The 27,345-nt window shown below is 34.7% G+C and overlaps 1 protein-coding gene and 1 pseudogene across 6 annotated transcripts in view; one reads left to right on the forward strand and one right to left on the reverse strand.

The window, feature by feature from the left end:
• IMMP1L (inner mitochondrial membrane peptidase subunit 1) overlaps window positions 1-27,345 on the forward strand; it is a 79,896-nt gene that overhangs the window by 14,853 nt on the left and 37,698 nt on the right. For all 6 annotated transcript variants that reach the window (XM_060303386.1, XM_070046132.1, XM_060303385.1 and 3 more), the window contains exon 2: window positions 3,604-3,715. Coding sequence is in view for 2 of the 6 variants with exons in the window: in XM_070046132.1 (XP_069902233.1) it covers window positions 3,713-3,715 (3 nt within the window). In the remaining 4 variants the exon portion in view is untranslated. The remainder of the gene's footprint in view (window positions 1-3,603; window positions 3,716-27,345) is intronic.
• On the reverse strand, window positions 5,603-6,323 carry LOC115857410 (lipid transferase CIDEB pseudogene; annotated as a pseudogene).

Raw genomic sequence — 27,345 nt, forward strand, 5'->3', positions numbered from 1 at the left:
TTTAACTTTGTAAGGATCTACCAAAGTGTTTTCCACAGTGGCTTAACCATTTTGCATTCCCACCAGCAGTACAGAGAGGTTCCATTTTCTCCAAATCCTCAGCAACTTTTGTTCTTTCTTTCTTTGTTGGATAATAGCTGTTCTAATGAGTTTGAAGTGGTATCTCATTGTGGTTTTGATTTGCATTTTCCTAATGATTTGTGATGTTAGCATCTTTTGCAATCTAGATATGCTGAGAATTTTCCAAATCATCAAGTACTGATTTCTTTTTGCTTAACTTCCTCAGTTTATCTCCTTTTATCCTTTTTCATTCCTCAATTTATCTCCTTTCTCTCACATTTTACCATAATTAGCAAGGAGAAACCAGTAAATGCCTTCAACATTTTGCTTGGAAATGTCAACTAAACATTCAGGCTCATCACTTACAAGTTCTACTTTTCACCCAACATTAGAACACATGTCAGTTTTGCTACATTGTAACAAAGACTGCCTTCCCTCTAGTGTTCAGTAACATCTCTCATTCCCTTCTTGAGACTTCACCAGAAGTCCAGTTAATGTTCATATTTCTGTAACATTCTGTTCCTGACAAATAAGTGTATTCTCTAAGATGATACAAGTGTTCTCAGCCATCCTGTTCACTTCCTTCTGAGCATTCACCAGAATCTCCTTAACGTCTCTTATTTCTATTGGGTTGGCCAAAAAGTTTGTCCGGGTTTTTATGTACCATTTTATGGAAAAGCCTGAATGAACTTTTTGGTCAATCCAATATCAGATGGCTCTTCAAGGCAATCTACCAATAGCCTCTTCAGTCATTATTATTTTTCTTAAATTTTTTGTTATCTATTACAGCAACACCCCACTTCCTGGTACCAAAATCTTTTTAATTTCCTGGGAATTCCATAACGAATTACCACAAACTTGGTGGCTTAAAGCAACAGAAGTTTACTTCGTTACAGTTTCCAGGGCCAGAAGTCCAAAATTATGGTGTCAACAGAAGTATGTTTGTTCCAGCAGCTCTAGAGGAGGATCCTTCCCTGCCTCCTGCAGCTTCTGGTGGCTCCTGTCTTTCTTTGGCTGTGGCAGCATAACTTCAATGTCTGCCTTCATTTTCACATTGTCTTTTTCTCTGTGTCTCTGTGTGTCCTTTTCGGTCTCCTTTGAGGACATTCTCATTGTATTTAGGGCCCACCCTAATCTAATATGATCTCATATTGATCCTTACCTTGATTATATCTGCAAAGATCCAGTATTACAATAAGGTCACATTCTGAGGTTCCAAGTGGACATGAGTTTGGGGGAAAGGGAGAACACTACTCAACCCACTATAGTCTCTTTTTAGATAATTATATTATAAATGTTATATAATTATTTATAATTTTTAAAACTCAAAGTTTTGCATAATATTTTGTTGTGAGATTATTTCACCATACGCTAATACTGTTAATGTTAATATTCATATTAGAAAGTGCCAAATAGGGAAATCACTTTTCTTTTTAGACTTTATAATATATATTAGAAGTATGGGGTTCTTTGATGCGTCTTTGCTTTTTGATGAGGATATTGTACACATGGGCATACACACACATGAATAAAGCAAAGTTCTGTTAACTTAAAGTTTGTTACTCAGTATTTATTCACACCATATAGTGAGATCCTAAATCACCTCTCAAATTGAATGGAAGGAGTGTGTGATTAGATTTTCTTGAGATTTGGGGTGTTTTAAGACTGACTCCAGGGACTTCCCTGGTGGTCCAGTGGTAAAGAATTCGCCTTTACAATGCAGGGGACGTGGGTTCGATCTCTGGTCAGGGAACTAAGATCCCACATGCAGCCAGGCAACTAAGCCCACACACCACAACTACTGAACTCACGTGCCTCAACTAGAGAGCCTGTGTGCCACAAACTACAGAACCCACATGCTCTGGAGCCCACGCACCACAACCAGAGAGAGAAAACCCACATGCCACAACTAGAGAGAGAAAACCCGCACGCCACAACTAGAGAGAAGCCCATGCGCCGCAATGAAAGATCCTGCATGCCTCAACGAAGATCCTGCGTGCCGCAACTAAAGACCCAACGCAGCCAAAAATAAATAAATAATAAATAAATCTTTAAAAAAAAAAAAAAGACTGGCTCCAAAATGTTTAGTGAGTTCTTCAAATATTTCAGTAACTCAGAGGAAAAAATATTTTTATGAGTAGCAGCAATATAATTTAAGTATATTTAGTTGAGTGTTCTAAACAGGTGGGATTATTAAGATCAAGCACAGTGCCTGTAAGTGGATGAAAGAGTATATTTAAGCACAATTATTGTTACAGAAAAAACAAAAAAGAAAAAATCAACCCTCACTTTTAAGGGTCCTAAGAGAAAAGGGAAGAAAGATGTTAGGGTCATAAAGAGAGGAGATTAAATAAAACAAAAATTGGGGTTGAAACAGAAATGTATTATAAAGGAGAGGGAAGGTAGATTGGCAAAAATGAGGAAGTATCAGAAAAGTGAAATGTACAAAAGCAAAGGCAAGAAATAGGATGGGGAAGACTTTAAGGAGAGCAAAAAATAAGAAATAATGCTATGACTAGCTTAGCATTAAAGGGTAAAAGATGAATATATCAGAGTTTCTTTCAAATTAAGTCAAATTAATGATGATTATTAGAGAGTAACTGTAGTCTTGATATCATACACTTAAGTCAAGCTTCTCATGCCATTTTCCCTGTAGAAAATAGTAGGAACCATTTTATGTATTATTCATTAAATTGCAATATATTATTTATGTTATATTGACATGTGATATTATATATTACACAAACTTTTATTATATATGTTATTTATATTATATACATTTCAAGGTAAATATTCATATGTTATCTTCTTTTAATGGCAAAAATTTGGTTTTTGGTGTAAACGATGAAACTTTGCATGTAAACACATATAAAGCAAACTGTTGAATGTTTTACGTAACAGTGGTGATACATCATTTCCTCAGTCATAAGAACTGACATGAGTTATTATTGTTGAATATGAGGCAGGTTTTGACATCCAGGAGAATATCAAACATAATATGTTTTGCCTTTGACGTATTATGACTGGTCACAGTTTTTCTACAATATCAGGTGCATTCCTCATATTCAGTAAATATCACACTAATCAGGCTTAACATATCAGCATTACAAACTACTTCTCTGCTGCCTTTGTATTCTTAAAACTAACCCTAGATATTCATGCTGACCTGTAGAAATAAATGTTATATCCTCTCTATTACCTGCAAATTGTTTAGAAGGATTTGATATATCATAACTGTATATGGTTGGCTTATCAACTCCTTTAAGTCCTTGACCACAGTTTTCTCTAGGTTGATTGATGTATTATGTCACCCATTTACTTTCTTCTACTTAAATTCTCTGGTAAACAAAGGACTTTAATATTCTGCTTTTTAAAATCATTTTATCCGAAGTGTCATTGAATATCTGAATTCAGAATCCTATTGATCCAATAAGGAAGATGCACCTTAACAGCTGAGAGACACTTGGTCATATTATATACTACTTCAACTAAATATGGCTGAAAGAAGCCTTTACTTAATATAATTTTGATTTCCTGCTTTAGGAATCCTGAAACCATGGATCACCTATATATGCTTTGAGACATGCTTTAGATGTTTTTTCTGGAAGCCCTGCAATTGCCCTAAAAATTGAATGTATCATTGAAAAGACCTATGGTAAGTGGGTTTTTTTCCTTCTTTTTCTTCTGTCGGTTTCATGTTGTGGTTAAGTCTTACGAATGTTGTAATGCTGCTCCCTGCTGGGCATAGTATAATTTTTTAAAGTTGGCACTTAATAGATGGGCAAATAACTGGTTAGCTGGACCCACTATAGAGGGGAATCCTTGCCTGCATTCACAAAAAAACAACAGTATACAACCAAAGCAGCTCTGTTTTCATAATGGGTGATACCCATTATGTTGATATCTGAAGCCTGATGAAAGTGCTGATAGTCTTGTTTCTAAGTTTTATTGTCTGCTTCCTGTTTAGTGGCATCTAAAAGTTGTAACAAACATACATTGAAGGGTGCTTGTAGGTGATGTAACTTTTAGGATTTCCTAAATTATATGTGTGTGTATATGTTTGTAATCTGTCTGATTATTATTATTATCTCGTTTGTAATCATTTAAATTCCCTTTGTGTTTTTCCAAAGGAACTATTTAAAACATCTTTAGTATAATTTAAATTAGACACTGTTGGATCTATTTTGAGTGAGTTACCCTACATTACATTTTATACAGTGGACTTTAAGTGTAACTTGTTTTGTATATCCATCCTGTAATCTAGTGGTTATGTTTTCTAGTGCACACAGTGAACCATTCTTACACAGAGTGACATTGGATTGGATCTCAAGTGTCATATTTGTGTCCATCCTATTATGAACCCTCATACTGAATGCAAACACAGGTGTTCCTAAAATTGTTTTAAAATGTGTGAGAGTTAAAAGTTTTTCTTCCTACTCTTGAGCTAAATTATTATATATTTTTTGGAGTGCAGCCTGCATAAAATTAATATCTGGGTGTAATATAGATTTATTTTGAAAGTAAGCATACATTTTATTGAAAAGAAGAAAAAGCAACAGGCACAACATTGAGCTAAGCAAAAATTTAACAAAATAACTGATCTTATACTCTTTAATGACCTGGTACTTTTTTTGTGGCCATTTGAAAAGCCTGTAAAATCTGTTCTTTATAAAGATTCTGGAGAATTAGGCATAGTAACTTATTTCTTTATTATTAAAATATTGCAATAAAAATTAGAAATGTAGACCAAGAAAATAAAATTGTTAGCAAAAAAGAGGAGCCCTTTCTTCCTTCTCTTTCAGAATATATTTTTTCAGAAAGTATATCATTTTAAATATTTTTATTATGAAATATAACACTATATAGAAACATAAAATGAATAAGTATAAAGCAGACATTCAGTAACCATAGATCATTACTGACATACCAGAAGCTCTTGGTATAATCTTCCTTTTCCTTAGAGGTAACCAATGTCCTGATTTTTGTGATAACTAGATAATTCTCTATATAATTTTATCACTTTTATGTGTATTCCTCAGCAGTGTGTTCACATTTTGCCTCTTTTTAATCTTTATGGACTCATATGTATTTTTTTTTGGATAAACTTTTTTGTATTTTTGTTGGAAATGTTTTTGTTATTTTTAAGGGGAAGGGTATGAAGAAATAGAGAGCTTAAGGTAAAGTCAGAGGGCTGACTTCACTGTACTAAAGAGCTTAGGGACAGGAGGAGTTGTAAGGAATTTAGATGTAGCTGCAATCAGAATGGGATCAAGATGCCTGGGGACAAGTTTGTAGCCTTTCAGGGTAAGTGAGAGGCTGGAAAGATCGCTAGGAAAGGACAGCATTCTTGAGGAAAGTGTATAGGCTAGGCATGGAAAGCATTATGCTGATGGAACCTATCACAGTGCTGTCAGAGAATAATGGGGGAAGTCAGGTGAGTTATCTAGTCTGCACTGCCTCCAGGTCTCCAAACCTGATGCTGTCACAGTCCTCACAGGGTATCTCTTGGAACGAGTCTGGGGCAGAAGCTCAGAGCCCCTTCTCAGTAGGGATGGAGGGGACCCTGCTGCTGCCACTGTCACTGCTCAGCCTCCTCCACTGCATTGCAAATGGTAGAGGAAATTCCCAGCAACGTGGCTCAGGCCTTGCAGCAGCATCATGGAGGTTCAACTGGATGAGCTCCCTGAGTACTTTCTTTGGGCCAAGTACTTGAAAGTCACAACTCATGGAGTAGATCCTGTAGAGTGTGGCTTTGATGTTCAGGCCAAAGAGGTCTCAAGGGTTTTGCTTGTATATGTTCAAGGTAATGAGGGCGATGTCCTTGCTGTGCTTGGGCTTCTCCCAGCCTAGGCCATATGATAGCACCTACTCCTGCTGGGGCTCCAACTCTGCTTGAACTCCAGCATCATCAGGCATGTATCCTCTTCCAACAATTGGAAGAAGTCCTTGCAGTCCACAGAGGTCCCATCCTTGTCTATCACCAGTGTTAACCACAGGGTCTCCAGTGCTTTGTCTGGTAGTTCCTGGCAGGTGGCAGCTGTGATCACAGACACAGAAAGGTGGCTAGAGTGGTGGAGCTGGGGTCCAGACCCTACAGCCAGTCTTGGAGCTCATATTGGATCCTGACTGAGCTTGGAGACTGTGACGACCTTTGTACTTCCCTTTGGGTTGGTGCTAGATTGCTGCAGTGTGACACTGCTGCAGCTGTGGGGTGCTCCTGTGGGGTAGCATGGGACGCAGATGGGCCTACTGGTGAGCCCCATTGTCTGGAATCATATGCATTCTTTCTTCCTTTACCCAGCATTATGTTTTGAAGGTCATCTACATAGTTGCATGTAGTTTTATTTTATTCATTTTCATTATCATGTGTTATTCCTTTGGAATGAATATGACAGAATTCATCCATTCTGTTTTTGGTGGATGTTTGGGTTCTTTCTGGTGTTTGGCTATTATAATTAACATTTCCATGAACGTTCTTTTACATATCATATGTTGATTTTTATGTGTCAAGTGGGAAAATGTCATATGTTTTCAGGTTAAAGATAATTGATTATAGTGGTATTTTAAATTAATTTAAATGAGTACATGAGGAAGTTGTTGTATCCTGAGAGTGACACATATTAAGTGTTGGAAAAGATTCTGAAGTGATCATAATTTCTTTACTGTAGGCCTTAAATATATGGTAGAGTGCCATGTAACTTGTGACAGTTTAAAAATAGTATATGTGTAGTAGATATACAGATATAGGACCTAATGTAGTAACTCTTTGTTTTACTTTATTAGCACTTTGATTCCATTTACTATTATATCATGTTTTCTATAACTTCTTCACTTTACTGATGAAGAAAATAAGGAGAGCTAAAGAGATTGAGTGAATTGCACAAGGTTGGAGCCAGAAACCAGACCAAACTGTCTACTTAGTGGCAGTCACAATTTAAAGAAAACAAAGTGAAAAGTGAAATCAGGATATATTCTTGAGTGTGTCCAGCCATTGAAGTGGAGAATTTGCATGACTAGCTTTCAGAAATTATCAGGTATTCTTTTGACTCTTAACCAAGAAGTGGCCTTGCACAGAGAATTGTATGTTTAAAGGCCCCCAAAATGTTACTGCACTTTATTACAATTCATCTTCTGAAAGGCAACTGTGGTATATTCTAACTTTGAGAATCTTACTTAGAGTAATTCCTCATTCATTGGCCTGTTATTAACAAGTGGTGTACTATTTCCTCATTTGTTAATTTTGTGAATAATTGAATCTTATCCTTTTGTGTGCCAAAGTTTATTTCATATGAATATTTTTTTATAAAATGTTTTTGAAATATAAAATGTACCCTTCTGTCTTTTTAAACAGAACAAATTGAGTATAATGTAAGTTGTTTTTGTTTTTGTTTTTTTTGATGGGTCAGAGTTGTTATTGTGAACATTAGTCATTTCACAGAATTTATGTGATTTCCTCAGAGACCGTTATGCTGTCTAGGACCGTTTTCCTAAATTGTCTTAGACTGATAACTTTTATGTCCTGGGTGCTGCTTACGATGTGGTTTTTTTGTTGTTGTTTTGTTTTACCTTTGTTAGGTAATTCTTGTTTTTTGCTCTCAGTGCATTATATTAACTCTAATGTAAAAATCAGCATTTACCTAACATATTCATTGGTTAGGTGAGAGCTTAAGTATGGTCTGCCCCATCTACTGATTAAGGGCATAGAAAGTAAATTTAAAATTTACTTTGGGGTCAGCAACTTGTCTTACTGCTTTGTTCCAAGAGACTGAGATTATCTTACAACTGATTTCTGGATGATTGAAATGCAGCCTAGATTTGCATGTATCAATACTATGGTATCCTTATTTGGGGAATAAAAATTATCATGTACATATTTTCTTATAAAACAGTGATATTGAAACTGGATTAACTTAAGGATTCCTTAAATAGGAAGTCCAATGAGCTTAAGTGGTTGTTTTTAATGATAAGATATTTGACAGGATGGACTTTGAAATAAAAACAATGTATTAGGTGACATTGCCTATTGAAAATGTCAGTCATAAAGATTAAACTACCTTTGAAATGATAGCTTTGTAAAGGAAAATATAGAAGTAACATAGATTTGGTTTCCAGAAAACATTTAAGTGCTTCAGGAAAACATTCATTTAAAAGTGAAATGCATTTGACTGCTTTCCCAATTATAAAGTACTGAATGTGAATTTAAAGGAAAAAAATTGGGATGGGGGGTGTATATTTGTTTTTAAATGAAAGGAGATCTCGGGAAGAGAGATAGACAGTTGCTATCCCAGCACATTAGGCATCAATATGATGATTTCCTACATCAGCGATATTTTTCCAACTTGAAAACTAAGTCAGCAATTTTACATATGCATTTGGGGACAAATAAACAAAGAACTTCATATAGTTTTTTCCAATGAGAACATCTTTGAGAATTGCCTAATGAACAAAATATCTTAGAGGCCCAAAGAGAAGAATAGCTTTTTCTGGTATACATCTGAGATGTATATGTGGTGGAAGCAAAATGACACAGCCCCCACAGAAGAAAAATTAGCAATTTCTAGAGAAAGACCAATGCATTTACACACTTGTCTCAACCAATTCTGGGAATTTATTACAGATATACTTACGTACTTATAAAATAACATATGCAGGGCTTCCCTGGTGGCGCGGTGGTTGAGAGTCTGCCTGCCGATGCAGGGGAAACGGGTTCGTGCCCCAGTCCGGGAAGATCCCACGTGCCCGCGGAGCGGCTGGGCCCATGAGCCATGGCCGCTGAGCCTGCGCGTCTGGAGCCTGTGCTCCGCAACGGGAGAGGCCACAACAGTGAGAGGCCCGCATACCCGCAAACAAAACAAAACAAAACAAAACATATGCATAAAAGTTTTCATTGTAGCTTCTTTTGTAGCAGCAAAAGATTGGAAACATCCCTACTATCTATCAGTAGGGTACTGGTTGAATGAACTCTGGCATAGCTGTACAGTGAAGTACTCTACAGCTGTAAAAATAGAAAGGTTGTTCTCTATATGAAGATTTGGAAAGTTTTCAAGCATACATTGTTATTTGAAAAGAGCAAAGTTCAAGCAGAGTGTATAGTAAACTACTTTTTGTGTAAAGGAGGAGAGGCATAAGATATATTCATAATTGCTTATATTTACATAAAGAAAATCTGGACAGGTATACAAAATCTAAATCTTGTATGTGGATGGGTAAGGAAAACAAAGTAGATGGGGCTTTTACTGTATATCTTTTAGATTGTTTTTAATTTTTGAATATGTGACTATGTTACTAGTTAAAAATAGTTTTGTTTTATTTGTTAGTCAAATGAGAGAGAGAAAGAAAGGGATAAACCTACTATATTTCCCACAGAATTAGCCAGTTTTGTTCCTTTATCCCCAGAGCCAAGGAGATAGTAAGAACTGAATAAATATTTATTATACAAGTAAAATGTGAACTATATAATCATTAGGTGATCTCTTTTAGCTTCTTTCTTTTTTTTTTTTATAATTTATTTTTGGCTGCGCTGGGTCTTTGTTGCTGTGCGCGGGCTTTCTCTAGTTGCAGAGAGTGGGGGCTACTCTTTGTTGTGGTGCACGGGCTTCTCATTGCGGTGGCTTCTCTTGTTGCAGAGCACAGGCTCTAGGCACACAGGCTTCAGTAGTTGTGGCACATGAGCTCAGTAGTTGTGGCTCGTGGGCTCTAGAGCGCAGGCTCAGTAGTTGTGGCTCATGGGCTTAGTTGCTCCACGGCATGTGGGATCTTCCCAGACCAGGGCTCGAACCCGTGTCCCCTGCATTGGCAGGTAGATTCTTAACCATTGTGCCACCAGGGAAGCCCTTAGCTTATTTCTTAAAGTATCTTTTCAATATGAGAAAAACAGTGTTGTAAATCGTGTGTTGGTTCCAGTATAGAAGTAAGGGAAAATATTTAAGTGGGAAATGAGATGTAAATTGTCAAATTATCATGAAGTTTCATTTAATTTATAGGATATTGATATTAAAGAATTATATTTTAACTTCACTGAAAAGTAAAATAAATGTTTTCAAAAGATTCCCATTAAATTAGGTAATAAGCTTTCATAATAAATAAAAGCTTATGAAATTTGAGGGCAATGGGGAAAACGGCAAACATATTCTTTATACTGCCTTATCTTCTGTGCTACTTTAGTTTCTCACATAAGGGCAATTTTTCAGTACTGAGACTATTTTAGAAGCTCTGTTATAATAGCGGCACCAACAGCTACTCTGACACAAAGGCCAGTTATCTCTGAAAATATGGTATTGTAGCTTGGGAGCTGGGGAATATAATAGGGTGAATAGCTGTTGCTCCTCCATTTATAAGAGTTCAGGAACTTATCTTACCTATTGGTTTGAAAAATTGATTATTCAAATAAGTAGTATAAGAACCTTTAGTTTTCACCTTTAGGTTATACATACATTAGTTGTTCCTAAATTTCTTATGACAAGGATTTTGACTACCTTTGTATATCTGTATTTGTGTGCAAAATTGCATTTTTAAAGAAAGCTATATATATGGAAAAGTGTACATATTATAAGTGGATGGCTCAATGAATTTTTTAGAAGCCAAATACAATTATGCAAACAGCACCCAGATACGAAAAAGAACATTATCAGCACTCTAGAAGACACCTTCATGCTCTCTTCCAGCCACTGTCTCCCTCCCTGCACAAGGATTACCACTGCCTTGACTTTTAATAGCATAGATTAGTTTTGCTTGGTTTTGTATTTTATGTATAGAATTATACAGTATAATTTTTTTATGTCTGGTTTCCTTTGTTCAACATTATGTCTTGAGATTCAACTACATTGTTGCATGTAGTTGTAATCTGTTCATTTTCATTGCTGCATTCTATTATATGACTATATCACAACTATTTTTTATCTATTCTGTTAATGGACATTTGGGTGATTTCCATATAATAAATATAAACATTCTAATACATATCTCCTGATTAATATATTTATGGGTTTCTGCTGAGCATATGTCTAGGAGCAAAATTACTAGATCATAAGTACGTTTATTTCCAGCTTTAATCAAAATTGCCAGTTTTCTGAAATGGTTGTACTAATTTACGTTCATATGAGAGTTCAAGTTGCTCTGCGTCTTTGCTAACGCTCCCTTTTCGCCATCTTTTTCATCTTTCAATTCTGGTGGGTATAAAGTAGTAAATCATTATACTGTTTTAATTTCTAGTTCCCTGATGATTGATGAAATTGAGCACTTTTTCATATGTATATTGACTATTTGTTATTCTCTTTTGTGAAGTGCCTGTTCACTTCTTTTGCCCATTTTTTTGTTGGGCTGCCTTTTTCTTTGATTTGTAGGAGCTCTTTATATATTCAGAATATGAGTCCTTCATTTTATTAGGTATTGCAAATATTTCTCCAACTCTGAGGTTTGCCTTTTCAATCTATTAATAGTGCTTTTGATGAACAGAAGTTTATGCCTTTAAAGTAGTCTAGTTTGTCATTTATGTTTAGTGCTTTTACATCTTACTTAAGAAATAATTGTCTATGCCAAGGATGTTCTGTGTTCTGTGTTTTTCTCTAAAAGTGTTGTAATTTTACCTTTTGCATCCGTAATTTTTAGCGTGTATTCTCACGTTAGGCAGTTTTGCTTCTCTTTTTAGACTCAAACTATGTCTCTAGACAGAAAAACAAAGTGGACTTTTGTAAATGAACGTAATTATGTACCACCTACAAAATACCCCCTTAAGAAAATAGTGTGTAATCTGTGTTTACCTTACCTGCAGCTTTAATGTACTACTTTATTTATTTGTTTGTCTTTAAGGAAAGTTTACTAGAAAATCCAGGAAAGAATTTCTGGGGTGGGAAAATGTTATGATTTTCAATATTTTTAACAATTCTAGTATTCATAAAAATGTTTATCCATGAAATTTTGTGAAGTATTTACAGACGTAATTCCAGTTACCTCATTTGGGTATAGTTTACGCTGTTAAAGTTTAGGATATTTAATTGAGGAGAAAAATTAGGTTTTAACTTTTGTCATCAAAGCGATATGAATGCTATCTATTATATTTGCAAATTATTTTTATAAGCTTCTTTTTTTCTAAACATCTTTTTTGGGGTATAATTGCTTTACAATGATGTGTTAGTTTCTGCTTTATAACAAAGTGAATCAGCTATACATATATATATATCCCCATATCTCCTCCCTCTTGCATCTCCCTCCTACCGTCCCCATCTCACCCCTCTAGGTGGTCACAAAGCACTGAGCTGATCTCCCTGTGCTATGCGGCTGCTTCCTACTATATAAGCTTCTTTTTAATTATTTTGATTTTAAGTAGGATTTCTTGTGAGCATCCATTTGTGTACAAGTTAACATTCATAAGCCCTTCAGTGATACTTTTTATTATTCAAAAATATTTTAGGTATTTGTTCTATGTGCTATTATTTATATTGCAGCAAAGTGTTTTTATATACCCTGGTATTTTAGTTTTTATCTTGTCAATAATGTTTATTGTTAACTTCATGACTATTGTATTACTTAATTTTACATTTATATTTCATGAGAGTAATTGCCTATTTAAAAATATATTTTGTCTTTGATCACAGTGCTGAAATTAAAGAAAGGTGATTGTACTTGACTCTTAACTAAGCACCTAGATATTTTTCACTTGTCATCTTCATTTTTTAGTTTAAAGCATAACATTAAATATAATTTTCTACTGGCTTTTATTTTAATTCATGCATTTGAAAACTGAAATTCAGATAAAAGATATTTTCAAAATAAATTCAGCATATTATTTATGAGTGGAGCAACACATTAGCATTGGGTTCACAATAGATCATATCGCTTTTATTCCATCTTACAAGCTTAGCAGCACAAACAGAATAATCAACATATTATTTGGCTGTCATCTGCTGAACAGAAACCAGAGATCACAAGGAGGTTTTCCCTAGCTGTGGTGATGGCCTTTTTGTTCCAAGCCTCCATCTGGGAGGGCCATGGTGTGTTATCATATGGAACGCGGGGTTTTCTGTAATCTGCTTAGCTGCACTGCAGTTTGAATCTTCATTCCATGTTTGTGTAATTTATAATTTTAATGAGACCATGGCTCTTGTGGGCTTTGAAATATATTAAAAGCTCTTTTGTGCATATGCTTTTGTTCTTGCTTAATAGGCTCAGTGTATTTAAAACTGATGAATTTTTATTCATGAATTTGGATGTCTGGGGATTAGCTTAGACTGAATATCATTGCACTCATATATTGATGACTAGAAAGTTTTTTATTGTTATTATTTTGGGGTTTTTTTTGTGTCTATGTGTGTCTATGTCTGTGTGATACTTGTAACCAGAAAAGAAAAGAACTTAATTTTAAAAGGATAGGAAAAAGTGACATGGCAGGGTCATGAAGAATTGATTTAGAGTTTACCCATCTTATTTATTGATACTCATATTTCATCTTTAGTCTTAGTATTTTAGATACATATTGTGAAGGAATAATTATGAAAAAGCAACCTTTAAATGAGTTAATACCTTACATACTATTGTTTATATTGAAATAATATTCCAATGTGTGACAAAGATAGACTGTGTGTTTTAATTGTATGATATCAATTGTCTGTGGTCATACTAAATCAGCCGTTAACTTTCTTGAATTAAATTAGGTATATGTTTTATACTTTAACTATTTACAGTTTGCCTTGTTTCTGTAAAACATTTTTTATTAATGGACTATTTTTTCTTTACCTACATTGATGAAATGATGAGGAGAATAATGAAAAAGCAGTTTTCTAGTAATTTATAAAATTGATCTTTTAAATTTTGCTAAAATTCTGAAATATACTAAATGCTTCAAATCTCTATTATAGTTATTACTTAAAATGTAGTTTTAAAATTTGAATATAAACAATTATATAGCACCTTAGGCAAAAATCACAGCCCTGTCTAGATCCAGACTTTTTTGAAGTTGCTGTTTATTGGACTCATTGAGGGATAACACCTTACTAGTCTTTTATGAAGTTGCCCAAGCTGTGTTTTTTCTAAAAACCTTTGTTTACTGGGTTAAAGCATTTTTGTAACTATAAAACATTCTTTTTTGGTACATGTTGGTCATTGATTTGGCTGGTCCCTTCTTCTCCCCCACTACCCTTAAGCTAGAGATATGAAATAGAAAATAAATGACAACATTTTGTTTTTCTTTACTAGGCTTTTCTATCAGATTTGATACTGGAATGTTTGTTTTTCCATAATAACCCTCTGCTTTAGTGTTTTTATTAGTAGTACAATTTCAGTTAGCTTAGGACTATGTTATTGAAATTGTATGATCTGCTAGAGCAGTGCTGTTCCAGAGAAATATAATGCAAGTCATATATATATATTATTTAACCCATTAGATCCAAAATATTATCTTTTCAATATGTAATTAATACAAAATATTTTATTCTCTTTTTGTACTGTCTTCAGAGTCCAGTGTATATTTTATACTTACAGTACATCTCAATTTGGACTAGTCACATTTCAAGTGCTCGATAGCCATATGTAGCTAATGGCTACCTTATTGAACAGTGTAGCTCTAGAGTATTACATATAAAAATCATAACAGAAATGTGTATTTTTTCATTCTTCATTAATTTTCTTGTAATATTCTAATAAAGATAATCAAACAGTATTCATGTTCTATAAAGTTGAAATTACATATAGTGTTTTTTATAGCTCTAGCACTAATAATATTGGTGCCTGATTTATACACAAAATCAGAATTATGTTACCTGACTGAGTATTATCAGATATTATGGAGCTATGCTTACAGGTATTGTGATGATAAGGAGATAATAATGGCCAACGTAATGGATGTAGTATGTTCCTCAACAATTGTGGGCAAATCAAACTTGTCAAATAAGTCATATTTCAGGTATACCGAGCATCTTAATTTTATAAGAATCCCATGGCAAATCTTGATACTTCTTTTTTTCTTTAAAGTTGAGAACTCCTTCTTCTCACATTCTTAGAATTTTTCTGGATAGGTATTTGGGTGAATGAATATGAATCTCTTTTTTCATATATGTTTGCTTAGAGTTGGTACAGTTTTCATTTTCTTGGAAGAAAACTAAACATAAAGTATTGTTTTTTAAATATTTCTAGGATTCCATACATTTTAAATGCTCTGTATATATATAAATATAAGGAGAGGTTACTTCACTGTGTACTTTAAAAGTATACAGTTAAGAATTATAAAACTTTGAATTACAATTGATTTGAATTTATTCAAATATTTTAAAGTATAAAATGATCAAGATGATTTGTATAAAACACTGCTACTGTAACTACTTTATAAAAAAGTAGAGGCCTTATTATATGTAACTGACCTTCTTGTTCATGTATGGTTTAGGGAGAAAATCCTGTTTGTGAAACCTCTGAATAATTCACATTTTCTAAATTTTGAGGGAAATGAACTAATTTTTATGTAATCTAACTTTTATGTAGATATTGGCTGATGCCTGTTGTATTCTTTTACTCACTTAAATTTTTATTGACTTCTCTTTGTGACTTATACATTTAAAGTGTTGGCACAAAATGTTGAACTATTCTTTAAACAATGCCTCTAGTTTCTTGGAGATGATAAATCCATCCATTGATTTCCTAATTTTATTATGTACACAGTCAATTGTAATCCAAGATTACAGCAAACAAGATGTTAATTTCTAGCCATAATCTATGTACATTTCAATTACAGAGCATGATTGTTCTAGAAGCACAGAATGAAAAGGAATAACATTTGTGCTATCCTCACCGGAGCTGTCAATAAAAGATGTAATAGGGGATTTAGGAATCTGGAAATGGCCAACTAATTTATGTGAATCTATTTTATTTCAGCTAGAAAGACCAAGCTCTTTTTCGTCTGCACTGCATATTGCAGAGCACAGGCTGTCTATAGAAAACCAGGCGGCTGCATATGGATAGTCCCTTGATATCATTCACTTGCTGTGTAATCTTATTATGCAAAGTTCTAATCTTCACCTAGAATGAATGCCTCTGGGTCAGAATATAGTCATATCAGGGTTTTTGAGGTCATGTTTTGTGATCCTTAGCTTATTCTTCTAAGTAGGGCTGGGATTTAAATGGTATTCCCCAGACGCCAGCAGATAGACAGCAGAACCTGCTGCCTTTTTGGAAGACAAGACCAACATGAGGTCCCTAGTAGGATTAAACTTGATTTGTAGCTGTAGGATTTTTTAACAGATGTATTATTGGACAGGGAATAGGGGGCCACCAGCACAGCAAAATTGAATCACGACTGGCGTTCTCAGGGAGTTTGCTGTCTGCTAAAGCAGCAGCTGCATGTGGATTTGACTTCTTTCAGGTGAAGCGACTTCCAGTCATTTGGAAAGGATGGGATGAAAAGGAACCTTGGTGATAATTTTGATGTCTGCAAGATTTAGTACCAGTGTAATGGGATTATCCGTAACACCTTCACTGCAGAAAAAGCCACCTGGCACTATAACTGGCAGCAACTGAGAACTAATCCTTTCCCATCTCTTGGATGTCATTCATGAAGCTCAAAGCGATTTCTATCCTGCTAACTATGATTAATTTTATAAACAACAACCAAAAAAATCAGGTGATCAAGGCAAAGAATATGCTTTTTTATTATTTAAAATATGTTGCCTTATTATAAGCTATATGACTCAAAATTATGGAAGACATATATAGACTATAAACTATGTATGACTTAAAATGTATTAAAATGTTCAAATAGAAAAGTTGATTATTGTCTTTTATACTTTTTCTAGTTTGGTGATACAATGTGTTTGCTATTGGTAAAGATTTATATTTGACATTAAATATTAAAGACTTTGGTGTTCTTCTAGATATGAGGCCATTATCAATAAATCCTACTGTCTATAGGTATAAGGAATTGGAGTAATTTGTTTTGTCATATGTTTTGCCTGTTTTATGACTGCTTCAATTCCTGCTGATTAAATATTTTTAGTGAATAAAATGTTTAATGATACCAAAATATATCGACATATACTTTTGATAATTAAGGAAATGCTGACTCAAACTGCTGATAAAAAAGCCTCTTTGTGAAAGTGTATGATCTTATGTAAAAGTCATAAAATAGTTTATATCAATACTGAATGACTATTTTTTAAAATCAGAAATTCTTAGTCAAAGTTTTCCTTTAGCAGATGGGGGTTTAGTTACTTGCTCTAGAATCATGTATTAGTTAATTGAGGTTTTCTTTTTTTAAGCATTTTATTTCAACCAAAAACTTTATCAACTACTTTGTTTAGAGGTGTTAATTATTTTAATATTCTTTTCTTACATGGTCCAGAATAAACTGAGAGAAAATGAAGTGAAATTATCCCATCAGTCACCCAAACAGTATGCAACATAACTGCCAAGACTGGAAAAGATAATTAGTGTTGTCAGTGTTATGATCCTGGAATACTTTTAAAATATTTATTCATAGGACTTGATTTTTATCTTATTATGTTTTTTGATTTAGTAGCTTTATATTTGAAAAAATAGATTATAAAACGTTAATCTTAATGTTTTTAAACTTAAAAATCTTAAATATAGGTGACTAAAGTCTTTTTGAAATTATAAGAATAACTGAAATATAATCATCCATTATGCATAATATATTGATTTACTTGCAGTCTCTGTTTATGTGTAGTACATTTTACTTTTCTCCATATGAGGTCTTTATCTAAAAAAACAATAATAAAATATAAATTTATGTCGCGATCGTTGGTCAAACCTACCTAGCAAATTTGTTATTCTTAATGAATTTTTTTTAACTGGTTCCAAGCTATTGTATTCCAAAATGTGTTTCTTCATTGGTTGTCCCATTTAAAGTGAATGAATGAGAAAGCTTAATAATATTTCTACTGAACTGCATTATGTTCGTTTTAAAGGACTTCTTTAGCCTTCTGTTTGTATTTTTACTATTTGAAAAGCTGTTTATGTAAAATTCTGTTACACTGAAAAGATCTATTCATGAAATAAGTGGACTAAAAACTTTTCCTTATCCTCGTAATATAATTACTTGTATTTTAAATATACAATATTTGGTTTATGTGTAATTTCAAATTATTTTGTCAGGTAGTGTATTTCTCAGGGTAACTTTCTATGGTAGTTTATATAATAGTATTATATAATTATTTCAAAAGAGTAGCTTTCCTTTCAAAATAAAATTTGTCTCAAAACTTTTATTAAACATGGTCACTGTTTACTTTTCTGTTTTTTAATCAGCTGTTTACTGAGTGGCATTTGAGAGTTAAGTGTTTTTTCCTTCCCTGTCCTAGCCATTATTATTTGACTAGAAATGGTTATCTCCTTTGGAAAGTCCCAAATAAACTCATCTTAATTAAATTCATTGTAAACATATAGGGTCTTCTCAGTGACATACATTCTTTTCAAATAGGTATCCGTTACTTGAATTTAATACCTTGTTGATAACATAAAGTTGACTCATCTTTAAAAGCTACAACTAATAAATTTATTGCACAGGTGACTCATAATGTGTCTTTAATAAAAGTTAAGGGAGTTATTTTTGGAGATAAGAAAAAGGGATATAGGATGGGAGAAATGAAGAAAATTAAAAAAAAAATAAGTCAACTGTAACAGTAGTGCAGAATGGGAATCATAGGACTTATTGATTATTTAAGAGATGATAAACTTTTTTTTCTTTTTTGGTAATTTGTGAGCCTTAGTATTACCCCTAAAGGGCCATGCATGAACTGTAGACTGGCACATGACAGCTAGCCTGTAATAATGCTAAATGATATTTCTTCCATTTGAATGAATATCCTTCAACTATTGCTTGTACAACTTGTATATTGTTCTGAAATAGATGGATTATATAGCCATTGGGGAATTATTGGTAAATGAATGGGGTGGTTTTGGTATTTCACTGTTTGGAAGCTGGTACTTAATTATATTAATAGTGTCAAGTGCTTATGCTTTATAAACGTAGAATGAGTTTTGATTTTGTATATATATGTATAAAAGGTGAACTTCAGAAAATAATATTGGATTTTCAAAATCATTGAAATGTTAGCATTATACAGTTTACTTGATGATGAAAATTTATAGAATGATCCCAAAGTTAACATTTAGTTTAAAAATAATGAATGGTTAAATTTTGTCAAGTTTCTGAAAATGGTGAGTATGTCTCAGTGGTCTCAAATGACAGCACAAAGTTCTTTACTGGGTTTCCTTCCTGGGAGCTTACTAAAACTACTGATTCTGCAGCCTTGCTCCCACAAATTCTAATTCATTAGCTCCATGATGGGAGCCTGGAAATTTGGATTTTAATTAGGTTCTTCAGTTATTTTGATGCTGCAGTCAAATTTAAAGCAGTATTCACTGCTTTAAACCTTAAAGTGCTGTCAGTTATTTCCTCTGAGAATGAATCAAAATAAATAGATTTAAATAAAATTTTCATTGATTATGGGGATAAATGCTCCTTGAATTTGCAGTTCTAGAATGTAAAAAGTATCCTCTGCACATGTCTTACAGTAGATTTAACATTACAGATATGAACAATTCATGAGCAGCCTTGAAGGTGATTTTGAAATGGCAGGAATTTGAATTACTTTGATGGAGAGGCTGCTGTGTGAGAGTGAATTATTTAGCTATTGAACAGAGTACACCACTCAACATCCATGTCTTAATGAGTCTTTGTTGTTCTCTTCTTGTCACAGTAACTTCCATTCACGGTCAGAAATGGACATATATCTTTCAGTTACTTTGTATAGATAGATAGATAGATATAATTCTATGGGAAAAGTGTATTTTGTTGTAGATATTCTTGAATTTTAGAAATCATAGAGGTCTCAGGAATGTCATAAGTCTGCTGTTTCTTGTCCAAATGAAGGTAAATGTAGCAAAACTATGATGTTGGGATTTGTCTTCTGCTTCACATCCTACTCTCTTCTCACCTTTTCTTAATGTGAATCCTTCTTTAAATGCTGATATATTCACTAACTATTCCATGTATCAAAACAAAAAGAAGTATGATATTAATCACTTCTTTGATTGACTGCTTATAATTTAAAATAAATGAATTTCTGTAAACTGATAGTTTCAATTAACCCTGACACTTTACCTTTTTTCCTGTTTCTGAAACAAAACGCTTTCTCTTCTTTTCGAAGGAATTCCAGACCTGAACAATCAGGTGGATATTTTCTTTGTGGCTTTGGGTATTCTGAAATCATTGTAAAGCCTACTTTAATGGTTAGATCTAAATCAAGATCTTAGACTTGTACCCCTATTCCCAGAAACTTCAAGGATGGAGAAATGTCTACTTGTTTTTCAGCTTCTAGAGTTCACTCTGCTCCATCTTTTTAGCTAGTTTTAACGTCAGTCCAACCTCTCTCCCATGCCTATTTTATAAATAGTCTCCAACAAAGTTCTTTGATTTTTATTGACAGGCAGTAGAGCATAGTGGTGGACTTTAGAACCCAACCTCCTTGTTTTGAATTCTGGCTCTGCTGTGTATGAGCTGTGTGATTTTTAATAGTTCCTTAACCTTTCTGTCCCTCAGTTTCTTTATCTGTAAAATGAGATACTTGATAAAATGAGTTCTCATAGAGTTATTGTAAGAATTAAGTGAGTTAATATATGTAACTAGAACAGTGCTTGGCACTCAAGACTACTATTTAAGTATTTGCTGTAATTGTTGTTACTGTTATTTTGGTTGGTATTTGAGGATTTTTTATGTATATTGAAAGAAGCCATTATTACCTACATCCGACAAAGTGTTTTCTAACTTTATGTTATAGGAAGAAAAAATTTTAAAATCTATAATGTAGATATAGAACATTGAAATTAGACAACAACCTTGCTCCCTTATGCCAGTATTATGTGGAGTTTTACTATATATATATATATATTTTTTTTGTTTTGTTTTGTTTTGTTTTGTTTTTTTTGCGGTACGCGGGGCTCTCACTGTTGTGGCCTCTCCCGTTGCAGAGCACAGGCTCTGGACATGCAGGCTCAGCGGCCATGGCTCACGGGCCCAGCCGCTCCGCGGCATGTGGCGCCTTCCCGGACCGGGGCACGAACCCGTGTCCCCTGCATCGGCAGGCGGACTCTCAACCACCGTGCCACCAGGGAAGCCCGAGTTTTACTATATTTTAATCAGAATCTCTTAAACGTTTTCTGGGAAGGATTATTGTACGTTTCCTTTCCTGTATTATGTGGCACAGTCACAATTTTAAATTTTCATTTCTTTTTTCCTAGCTTTTCTATTAGTTATGTGATAGAGTACATAGACTCCCCATTAAAGGAATTGGTTCTCTACATTAATAACTCAGTTTTTTTATTGAAGTATAGTTAATTTACAATGTTGTGTTAGTTTTAAGTGTATAGCAAAGTGATTCAGTTATATATATATACTTTTTCAGATTCTTTTCCATTATAGGTTATTACAAGGTATTGAGTATAGTTATCTGTGCTGTACAGTAGGTTCTTGTTGTTTACCTATTTTATATATAGTAGTGTGTAAATGTTAATCCCAAACTCCTGATTTATCTAACTCAGTTTTTTAAAATATAAATATAATAGGGAATAAAAAGTAGTAAATTCTGTTTCCTAGGTGGATTAAAATTCTATATGCCAAAGCTTTCCAACTTTTCTCACAGCACACATGGAATATGGTACGTTATCTGGCACACAGTAATAAATGACTAGATGAGCAAGGCTGCTCAAGGATAGAAGTGGCCATTGGCCACTTAGAGCAGCTTAGAGCAGTTGTTCTCAAATTCTGTTTCAGAATCACCTGGAGAACTTGTTAAAACACAGACTGCCGAGCAACACTCCCATTCTGATTACATAAATCTTGAGTTTGGCCCAAGAATTTGCACTTCAAACAAATGCCTGCTGATCTGGGGACCACACTTTGATAACTACTGGTTGAGTGTGTCGGTATTTTGATGTGGCTACCAGGTAGAATAATTACACCCCTCACTCCAAGATATCCATGTTTTAATCTCTAGAACATGTGAATATGTTACCTTACATGGCAAAAAGGACTTTGCAGATGTGATTAAATTAAGGAATGTGAATGAGGAGATTATCATGGATTATCTGGGTGGGCTCTGTTTAATCACAGGGGTTCTTAAGAGTGGAAGAAGATGGCAAAATAAAGCCAGAGAGTTAGAGGGAGATGTGACCAAGGAAGAATGGTCAGAGAAATGCAGTGCTGCTTACTTTGAAGTCGGAAGAAGGGGACCATGAGCCAAGGAACGTTTGTGCTTCTAGAAGCTGGAAAGGCAAGGAGATGGATTCTTCCCTAGAGCTTCCAGAAGGGAATGCAGCCCTGCCAAACCTTGATTTTTAGTTCAGTGAGGCACATAGTGGACTTCTGACCTACAGACTGTAAGATCATAAATTTGTGTTGTTTTAAACCACTAACTTTATGGTAATTCGTTACAGAAGCAATAGAATACTAATACATCTGTAACCAGTTCTGTTTACCAGCTTGCTTTATGCTGAGAGTTCTCAGTCTCTGCTCTTGACCTCAGCTCATGAGATTGAGAAGATAAAAACCTGAATTAAGAGCTCCTTCATTTTTCTACTGTCAAACTAACAAAACTATCAGTGTTTGAACACAGCTTTTACAATTGTATACTTTAAGAGTGAATTTCATGGCATGTGAATTATATCTCAGTTTTGTTTTAAAAAAGGCCTTCCTGGGCTTCCCTGGTGGCGTAGTGGTTGAGAGTCTGCCTGCCGATGCAGGGGACACGGGTTCGTGACCCGGTCCGGGAAGATCCCACGTGCCGCGGAGCGGCTGTCTTCGTGACCTGGTCCGGGAAGATCCCACATGCCGCGGAGCGGCTGGGCCCGTGAGCCATGGCCGCTGAGCCTGCGCATCCAGAGCCTGTGCTCCGCAACGGGAGAGGCCACAACAGTGAGAGGCCCGCGTACCGCAAAAATAAATAAATAAATAAAAATAAAAAAGGCCTTCCCACTCCAACATTATAGAAAATATTGTGGGAGTTCTCGTTGATGTATTCTTCCTATGCAAATTCAGAGTTTTTGTTTTGTTTTTCCTCAGCAGCCAGGTAGTGTGTGAACAGGTCACTTTAATCCTGTCAAGGGTGGGTTGTATTCTTTGTTAAGGCTGATCCCTTTCAGTTTTGCCCTCACTCTCAGTGGTAACCCTACTGCAGTCATAACCAGCATGGCCAGCCTTGGAAGGTCTTGAAGTCCAACCCCTGTCTCCCTCACATTGCGTGGTATTCTGTGGTTGCTAACATCTCTGTTTAGGTTTTTAGCCTTTTATTTGCTGCTTTCTACTGAGGTTCTGGAGTCTCACTCTGCTCAGGTAGCAGTTTAGGAGTTGACTAGCATTTCGTGGCAAAATTGCATGCCAACTTATGGTTCCTACCTGTCTACAGTTTGACCCTCATGTGCCATCTACTTTGATGGCCATAAATTCCAAGCACTTTCTTAACCAAATGGAACTGCCACTTTCTGCTAAAACTTTTATTTTCCTGTGCTGTAAATTGGCAAGTATTCTTGGAGAAAAGGCCAAGTGAATGTGTTTACCTTATGTTCTTCCCTTCTTTCATATATACTTGCCCCTCAAGGCTTGCCTATATTGCTGCCTAATGCCTTTAAACAGCTATTTTGTTTATCCAGATTTTGCAACCAAGAAGTTATTCTGGTATAAGTACTCTGTCAAAACTGGCATTGAAGTCTTCCTCTTGCCTTCTTTATGTCAGTGTTCAGGCATCTCTCTATTTCCGTCTCCTCTTCTCCCTCACTTATCAGTAGTCTCTCTTCATCTCCCTGTGGGATTGTTACCATTGGCTCTCAAGCATATGGTACTGTGTTTCTGTGTTTTAAAAAACTTGCTAAATACCACATTCTTCCTATTACTCTACTGCTGTGGTTCTCAACTGAGGGCCTTTTTACATCCTGGGGACATGTGGCAATGTCTGGAGACATTTTAGTTTGTCACAACTAGGGAAGGGGTCCTCCTGGCATCTGGAGGCCAGGGATGCTGCTAAAATCCTACAATGTAAAAGATAGCTGCCCACAACAAAGAATTGTCTGGCTCCAAATGTCAGTACTGCTGAGAATGAAAAACCCTGCTCTACTGTTTAGCTTGCCTTCATAGCCAAACTTTTCCAAAGACCTGACTGTATATGTTGTCTCCATTTCCATGTCTCCCTTTCATACTTTCTTTAACGTTTTAATTTTTCTCAGGTAATGCTCAGGTGATTTTTCAAGGTCAAATAGTGCTACAAAGCTTATAAAGAGAACAGCAGTGTTCTCTTAGCACCCCTGTACTTAGTTATAAGTACACCTTACTGTACTTAGTTATATAGTTTTGGCCAGTTAGGTGTTGATGGAACAAAGATGGGTTTTTTTTTTTTTTTGGCTAAAAAGACAAAAAGATGGGCTTCCCTGGTGGCGCAGTGGTTGAGAATCTGCCTACCAATGCAGGGGACACGGGTTCGAGCCCTGGTAGGGAAGATCCCACATGCCGCGGAGCAACTAAGCCCATGTGCCACAACTACTGAGCCTGCGCTCTAGAGCCTGGGAGCCACAACTACTGAAGCCCATGTGCCTAGAGCCCATGCTCTGCAGCAAGAGAAGCCACCTCAATGGGAAGTCAGCGCACCGCAACGAAGAGTAGCCCCCGCTAGTCACACTAGAGAAAGCCCGTGCACAGCAATGAAGACCCAATGCAGCCAAAAATAAATAAATTTATTAAAAAAAGAAAAAAGTTAATCAGGATACTCTATACTTTTTCTTTCTTCCTGCCTGTAACTTGGATATAGCAACTAGTGTTAATAGAAAATAAATCCCTTACTTTACTGTTATTCTAGTTTTCTCTTGTTTGTAGTAGAATATAGTCCTAAGATAGAAATTTTTTTTAAGACTTCCCATGTATGAAACTTCCTTTAAGTTCCAGAGCGCCAGTCTCTAACATGTCCAGTCGGATATCTCACAAATACATCAATTTTAACATGACCAAAATCAGACCCTTCATTTTCTATCCCAGTGTGTGTGTTGAGAGGAACCTTGTAAATAGACTTCCATTTACCCAGTTACTCAGTCCAGAAACTTGAGGGTCATCCTGATTCTTTCCTTTTCCTTGCCATTTATTTTGCTCCCAAAGTTTCTCAAATCTGTCCATTTTTCTCCATCTCCTCTGCCACTTCTGTAGTTGGTCCAGCCTAACTACCCTCCCAGCATTTCTAATCTTGCACCCATTCCAGTCCTTTCTCTACATAACAGTGAGAGTGATCTTAAATTCTAAATCAGATCATGTTACTCTCCTGCTTAAATCCTTCAGTGGCTTCCCATTAGTCTTAGAATTAAATCCAAAGTTCTACAAGACTTGAATAATTTTTCGTCTTTCTCTAGTCTCATTTAATGTCCTTCACACAGTGCTCCAGTCTTCTTTTAATTCCTTAAGCACATGCTTTCTGTTTCATCTGCTTTTAATGTTCTTTCCACAATTTCCATAGTTATTTCATCTTTCAGGACCTAACTTCAATGGTATTTTCTTAGAGAAATCTTTCCTGATTCATCCTTAAGAAAAATATGTCCCACCAATAATTCTGTATCACTTTACCGTATTTTTTCCTTTATGGAAATTATTTAATATATTTACATGTTTGTCTACTTTGTATGTGTGTGTGACATCTAACCCAGTAATCTATAAGCTCTATAAGGGCAGGCATCGTGTTCATTATTGTATTTCCAGGGCTGAACACAGTATTTGGCATATAGTAGAAGCTCAATAAATATTGGTTGAATGATTGAATGACCTGATGACTATGGGGACACCCTTTTTCCTCCAAGTGTTTCTTCTTTTAAAAATTCTGTTATAGAGTTGAAGAAAATGTTATACACATTCATATACACTCCATCTGGATTTACAGTGAACATCTTGCCATATTATCTTTCTCTATTCCTCCATATATATGTGTGTGTGTATATATATATATACATACATATATGTGTGTATGTATATATTTGTATATGTGTGTGTATAAATTTATCTACATATGTCTATCTATATTATTAGTAGCAGAAGTAAACCATGTGAAAGAAAGTTACAGTTACATTCATCTTTAAATCAGTGTTTTTCTTCTGTGAACAAGATCATTCTGCATAGTCGTGATATTGTTAAATATAACATTGAAACGATGATGTGTTTTGATTTACAGGCTATGTTCAAATTTCCCGTAATATCTTTTATTGCTTTTCTTTTTCTTTTGCTTCAGGATCCAGTTAAGGATTTCATATTGTATTTGGTTGTCATGTCCTTGTATTTTAAATTATTCTTATAATTTAAAATAATACTCTTATTATTTTATTAAATTTATATTTTAAGTGTTCAAGTTGTTTATGGATTATGATACAGATGTGTCTGATTGTTCATAATTAGATTTAGGTTATAAACTTCTGGCAAGAATAGTACAAAGATGTTGATGTACTGTATGTCACTGCATCATGTCAGGAAGCTACATATCAGTTTTTACCATTATTTATGCAGCTAAATTTGATCACATAGTTAATATGTACTTGATCTCTTCATGTAAAGGTAATATTTACTTGATCTCTTCATGTAAAGGTATTCTGTTCCCTTTGTAAATAATAAACTACTTACTTTAATACTTTGCACATGTCCTGTTTACCAACAACCTTTTACCCAGTATTTTTTTAAATTAAACTACAGTTGATTTACAATGTTGTGTTTCCTGTGTATAGAAAAGTGGTTCAGTTTATCTATCTATCTATCTATCTCTTCTTTTTCAGATGCTTTTTCATTATGGTTTATTACAGGATATTGAATACAGTTCCCTGTGCTATACAGTAGGACCTTGTTGTTTATCTATTTTACATAAAGTAGTGTGCGTCTGTTAATCCAAAGCTCCTAATTTATCCTTCCCCTTGCCTTTCCCTTTTGGTAACCATAAGTTTGCTTTCTATGTCTGTGAGTCTATTTCTGTTTTGTAAATAAGTTCATTTGTATCATTTTTTTAGATTCCACATATAAGTGATATCATATGTTATTTGTCTTTCTCTTTCTGACTTTATTTAGTATGATAATCTCTGGGTCCATCCATATTGCTGCAAATGGCAATATTTCATTCTTTTTTGTGGCTGAGTAATAGTCCATTGTGTATATATATCTCTCTCTCTCTATATATAGATATATATATGTACCACATCTTATTTATCCATTCATCTGTTGATGGACACTTAGGTTGTTTCCATGTCTTGGCTATTGTAAATAGTGCTGCTGTGAACATTGGAGTG

This window comes from Globicephala melas, chromosome 8 (assembly GCF_963455315.2).
Source record: "Globicephala melas chromosome 8, mGloMel1.2, whole genome shotgun sequence".
Lineage (NCBI taxonomy): Eukaryota > Metazoa > Chordata > Mammalia > Artiodactyla > Delphinidae > Globicephala > Globicephala melas.